Below are 6,035 nucleotides of genomic sequence, written 5' to 3' on the forward strand. Positions count from 1 at the left end.
CTGGAAGGAACCACCTTGGAGATGCTGGGGTCAGATGCCGATCTGCCGCAAACAAAAGTGTTCATTGTCAGGAGATCTAGTAACCTACTTTGCTTTTCTGTATTTCTTGGTTGCTTTGAGCAGAAAGTCGTCTTGAATTAAGTGGATTAATTATGTGAAGACTTAGGGTTTCTTTTTTTTTAATGTCACGAAATTATGCAAGTCTAACACAGAATGAGTTGCTGATGTAGACTGCTACTGGTCTGGCTTAAATAGATGATTATGAGTGGAATACAGGAAAGAGGTTGTCTGGTCTTTAAGACTGTAGCAGAATGGCAGACAAATTGTAAGAAACAATGCTGGAGTGGGGGTCTATGCATCCTGCTTTAGCTCTTCTAAAACGTAAAGGCAACTCCCAAAAGGAAGGTGACTCATTGAATATCAGTGTTGCTAGTGTTCGCTCCAGTTGTGTCTCTGCATTCCCCTCCACAGTGGCATTGGGTGCCATGGCTGGCCTGAGACTTCGGGGGCTGGCATCCTCCAAACTTTACCAGCGCCGGCAGGATCGGCTAAGTGGCACAGGGTCCCTCCTGAGCAACAGGACAGATACAGCAGCTGGGATACGTGGGTATGTCTGAGATAAAGGGAATGGTATTGTTGAAGCATTTTCCAGGGTTTGATAGATCTTCGTTTTTGGTGGCGGGGATTATTTATTTACAGTGGAAATTGTCTGCACACAGCCAGAGGGGATGAGGTCTGTTTATTTTCATTTCCAAGTAGATTAAGAAGGGAAGGACTTTTCCTGATGAGAAAGCTTTCAGTTTTTAACAATACCAGGAAAGCAACAATGGAGAACCTTTCCCGTTTACTGACTGTTTTGAACCAACACTAGTGCTAGTGTTGTTACTGGTGAAGTATTTAGGCACTGTGGGAATAAAGAAATGGTGAAATGCAATAACTGTTCAAAATGTTGATGAAATTCCACTGTTCCTTGATTTTTAGGGCTCAGTAGTCCATTTCCTCGCCTATACTGTTAATAGCAAGCTAGTTGATTTTAGGTTTTGTAAATAACTCTAGTCCAGGAGAAACTGAAGCTTCGAGTGTAGCTGTTCCTTGAGATTATTTAGAACATGTCAAAGCTGCTTAAATCTGCCCAGACAATTCCATTGCTCGATTTGATCATTACTTTTCATGTGCTTCAGATTAAAATTGTATTTTACTTCTTAATTTTCATTGAAGTTAATTTTGGGCAGGAGAGAAATTAACAGAAATTAAGTAAAAAACTTAGCAGTGAGCATGCAGAGGACTAGATTTTTTTTTCCTGGCAGTCAGAAGTTTTGAATTTCAGTCTTTTCTTAGCAGAAGAATGACAGATGCTTACTTGTGATTGAGCAATAGGTTTGGCTTCTTGGTTTGGACTGTGGATCACTCACTAGAACCCTACTTTTCCCACTATTTTCCTTTTAGCCTATGGCTACTAGTTAGTTGGTAAATTTCCAATTTTCAAAAAAAATGTATGTGTGAGAATTTAGTGAGGAGGGGTGTAAGAAGGTAGCGAAAGAAATGGAGATGCCATTGGGTGGAGGGGATGCTGTTCAGGAAGAGCGAGAAGCATTTCAGGGACCCGTGAGAGAAAAGCAAAGCGCTGAAAAGCAGCAATGGAGACAAACAGCAGAGTGAGCTGAACATAGGAAGGAAGAGGAGATAAATGCCCAGACATAGTCATCTCACATTGTGAAAATGTAGTTTGCTTTCAGCTACTTAACTGTTTTGTTGTAACCTGTAAGAGCCTTCCAGAAAGACAGTGAAAGCACAGTATTTTTTTCTCATGATTTCCAGTTATTATTTCTAATAATTTTTTTCCTGAATTTGTAAACACGACAGTGATTTTTTTCACGCCTTGATTCTGTTGGGTGTTTTGGTTTATTTTTTTAATTAGGGTTTAGAACTCTCTCTTATGTAGACGTACTTAATCCGCTATGCAGAAAGAATGCCCTTTTCTGAACAGCATGATCATAGTACTCGGCACTACACTGGTAGGGTTTTGCAGGAGAACAATCTTAGTTCTTGTTTGCCTTCTGTGTCAGCTAGATTTCAGGAGCTGGAGCCTGTTGTTTGGAAAACGCTTATCTGTGCGAGATCTCTGTTTTTGAGCCTAAGCTGTTAAGTGTGCAGTGTGAAGCTGCTAGAGGTGATGGCACAGCTGAGAGCATATGTTGGGAGGTAGGAGAACGCTCAGGGTCTGATGCTGCGCTGTGTGGAAGGAGAGAGGCTGTGTATGTATTGCTGTGGTGACACACCTACAGAGCAAGGCATGCTTGCATATAAACTATATGTTGGCAGAATTTTTAATAAGGCTAGGTGGGTTCAGAAGAAATGTCTTTTACAGCTGGCAGAGTGATTTAGGGTGGGAGATGTCTAGATAGGTAAATTGAATACATTTTTCATATCCTAGTGCTTGAAGCAAAGTAAGCATAAAGCCGTGTATTTTGGTTTTACTCAACAGATAACAGTGATGAAGATTATAATCTGTTGGGAATTTTGTCTTGGGAATTATTTGTATTTTACCTGCATTTTTTGAGCTACTGGTAATTTTTGCTTCTCCCTCCTGATAGGTCCTGTTTGTTTATGTCCTTGCTTCAGGCAAATGAGAGTAATCCAAAAGTAGGTTGATGATAATTGGTGAACACATTTGGGAATGATCTGTCTTATCAGTGCTGGTAAACAAATATCACATTTTAGCTGCTTTGAGATAATGAAAGTGAAGAAGAGAAAGATTAGGTGTGTGTGAGAGGTTATTTATCAAACAGACATTGTGGGTGAAATGGAACATGCTTGATCATACAAGGGTGTTTTTCCTGTGTAAGAGGTATGAGCTGTTGAAAACTGTACCTTTCTTTGTGTTGTTGATGTTTCCCTGGGCTGACTGAACACCGCTAAATGTGTGTCTTTTTAAGCACTTGGTCATGGTTTCCTGGAAATAAGTATTGCATTGCATTGAGAGGGACTACCAAGTACCTGTGGCGTAGGACTTTTTTCTGTGTGAATACCAACAGACTAGCGCTGCTGCTGCTCTCGAAGGTCTGCCTGACTGTGGCTTCCCCTGCCCACCGACCGTACAGACGCTGTGTTCTGTTCTCAGCTGAAGTGTGTGAAGGAGTGGAGTTTTTTTTTTAAAACCCTGCCTCCTTCTAATAGCAAATTGCTGTTGCTGGTAGGCCAGGGAGAGCTGAGGAGCCATAAAGGGTTTTTTTCCATATTGTGAGCATAAATTGCACTTGTATGTTTTTTTCTTAATTTTGGTTATCCCTGTGTAATAAATTTTAAAAATGTTTATTTCATTGAGAGATTGGGGCCTACATGGTCAAGGAAGATATGCTGAGAGAAACACTATTAATTTCTTACTCAGCCAGCTAAAAAATGTTTCAACAGGGAATGAACTGAAAATTCAGTGCTAACAGAAGGAGAAATGCTGAAAATCTTAAGCTATGCACAGAGTTTCATCAAATGCGCCACAGATCATACATTGTACAAATAGGAATTTTTTTTTTCCCCCCAACATTTTATGACAAATCTAATAATAATCATAAAGAAGTTAAATCTTTTTGGGAAGGTTGTCCAGATAAAAGTCAATTTCAGCAAAGAGATTTTGGAAGAAGTTGAGGACTATTTTTTAGCAGAAGTTCATGAACTGATACCCTTCCTCTTTCTTTTTTTTTTGTATTAGTCATTGTCTGTGAAATGAATCATGAAGTCTGGTATTGTCCCAGCAAGTTGAGTGGGATTTTTTTGTCTTTGTCAACATTAAGGACTTAAAGCCGCAACCGTGCTGTGGGACTGGGAAGAAGTCCCTCTCCTGGAGTGCTCTGATTTTTATCTTAGCTACTGACATCTATGATATACACAAGTGGTGATAGCTTTTCTAGGTTTTTGACTTTTCACTGTCCTAGGCATCTGTATGTGTACACATACTAGAAATGGCTGTGCAAATGTTACCATATTGTGATCTCTTCTGTATACTGGTAGACCAGAATGAGTGGAGAATACCTTTCTAGGATTGCCTGACTGCTGAGGTTTGGACAATGTCCTGGGCTCTCGTAATTTGAAATGTCTTACTTTCTTTTTGTACTATCTGTAAATTTTTGGTCATGTCTGTAAAAAAAAAAAAATCTTTCAAGACCAATTAAAGAAAACTGGGTTTTTGACAGGGTTTTTCTGACAGAAGTGTTCCTTGTACCTGTGGTTTCTTTCTTGGACCTGATAGAGTCTAAGACTGTTCCTCTGTGCTCCTGGTTGTCTAGTTGCCTGGTTCATTTTGTCTTGCATCTGTGTTTAAGATACTGAATTCTATTAATGTGAATGCTTCAGCTTCTGTTCTACTCTCTCAGCAGTGCAGGTATTAAATTTGCTTTTTTTCCCCTCAACCTGTCACCAGAGCTAAATCCCCGTAAACAAATATTTTAAAAGGGAGGTAACAGTATAGAAGCTGTAGCATTTTAGCCAGATTTCTTGGTATTTCAGTCCAGCCACTGGTTTTCCTGTAGTAATACAGGCTGAATTTCCTGAATCTGTTTGAGAATATGACATAAAAATATAACATCTGCCTAGATCTAATGTATATGAAACCACTGATTTTGGAAGATAGATCCATATTGACTTTAGTGATGTAAGAAGGTAAAATGCTTTCAAATCTTTCTATAGCACCTGTACAAGTAGCACAGAATGGGTCTCCCAATTAACTTCCATGTCTTATAAAGAAGGTATTTTTGTTGGTTGGTTTCTTTTCAATTTGAGAACAATGCTGATACTTTATAGTAAATACTTCTGAGGAGTCAAAGCATGAGTAACCCACACCGAATTATAATGGTAAATATCTAACTTCTGTAAATTAGGTACTTTGACAAAGTTAATTTGTTAAAGATACAACACATAATGGTGAAACATTGGAAAAAGCAGTGTTGGAGCACTGGTATGTTTTGGGTTTACACAGGACAGGATAACCTCAGGATGTTGAGCTGGTCATGTTTTAATTGCCTTTCCTGTCTTTGTGTCACCAGTTTATTGTTAAAACAGAAGAAGATTCTGTCTTTTACCACATGCAAAAAAAAACCCAAAACCAGTGAGCACACAGAATATAGGAAGTACTCCATATTGGGGGCTGTCCTTTGTGGGAAAGATTCAGATCTAAATATTTTTAGGATTGACACAGCGAGTCAGTGTCTCGTGGTCACTCTTGGCAACACCATCAAAAGGTTGGTTCTGGTGTTGCTTTTCCTCTCCCCATGCTGCTAGCAGGAGTGTTTCTGCAGCAGTGTAGTAACCTGAATCATAAGACTGCTCTGAATTAGAACTGTCCTCCCTCCCCCTTCCAGCCTTGGTTAATTTTAACCTAGAGCTGGTTGAAGAAATGCTTGATTTGCACAAGGAAGAGGGAACATGGGTGTGTGTGATTGAGGGAGATTAAGAACCTATGGCATACGTGAAAGTAAAACTTTTGCGGAGTCCTGTCTTTAGGACAATGCCGAAGTTGCAAATCTTAGCTTGCATGTAGCTTGAGTGTAAAAGAATAAAATGTCTCAAGTGAAAACGGATGCAAAGTCATGAATGAAAAGAGGGCAGAGAGGTAACAGTCGATCTATGACTGTCGAAGAGCCACGGCTGCTGGTTTGTATTACAGGAAACATGTTGGTCAGGAGCAGATGTGCGATTTAGTTGTCCTTTATGCTCTCCCCAACAAATTTCAACTGGGTTGTGGCTAAAGCAGACAACTGTGTTACTTTGTGTACAGGTTCTTCTATTTTATAGTTTCCTGGACTAACAGTTTCTCTCATGTATGAGTAACAAGTCGTAGTCATTAGCTCATTTGCGTTGTGGCATTGGGCAGCATCAACCAAGTCATGTTTTCCAAGTCTTTGAAGTGCTTGTTCTATGCTGTTTTGCAAAATCATTAGTGATTTTTTGCTGCATATTATAATCTGTTGTTAAAACAGTATTGGAATATCTTGCGCAAAATTCTGTAGCTAGGGGTTGAACTTTCTGTTTGTATCATCATATAT

The 6,035-nt window shown here is 39.5% G+C and overlaps 1 protein-coding gene across 1 annotated transcript in view; it reads left to right on the plus strand.

Moving 5' to 3' along the window:
• Positions 1-485: 485 nt before the first annotated feature.
• The window catches only part of LIMS2 (LIM and senescent cell antigen-like domains 2), a 23,288-nt gene continuing 17,738 nt past the window's right edge, over positions 486-6,035 (plus strand). The window contains exon 1 of the mRNA XM_010152022.1: positions 486-562. Coding sequence (XP_010150324.1) covers positions 486-562 — 77 coding nt within the window. The remainder of the gene's footprint in view (positions 563-6,035) is intronic.

Source organism: Eurypyga helias, unplaced genomic scaffold (assembly GCF_000690775.1).
Source record: "Eurypyga helias isolate BGI_N326 unplaced genomic scaffold, ASM69077v1 scaffold33325, whole genome shotgun sequence".
NCBI lineage: Eukaryota > Metazoa > Chordata > Aves > Eurypygiformes > Eurypygidae > Eurypyga > Eurypyga helias.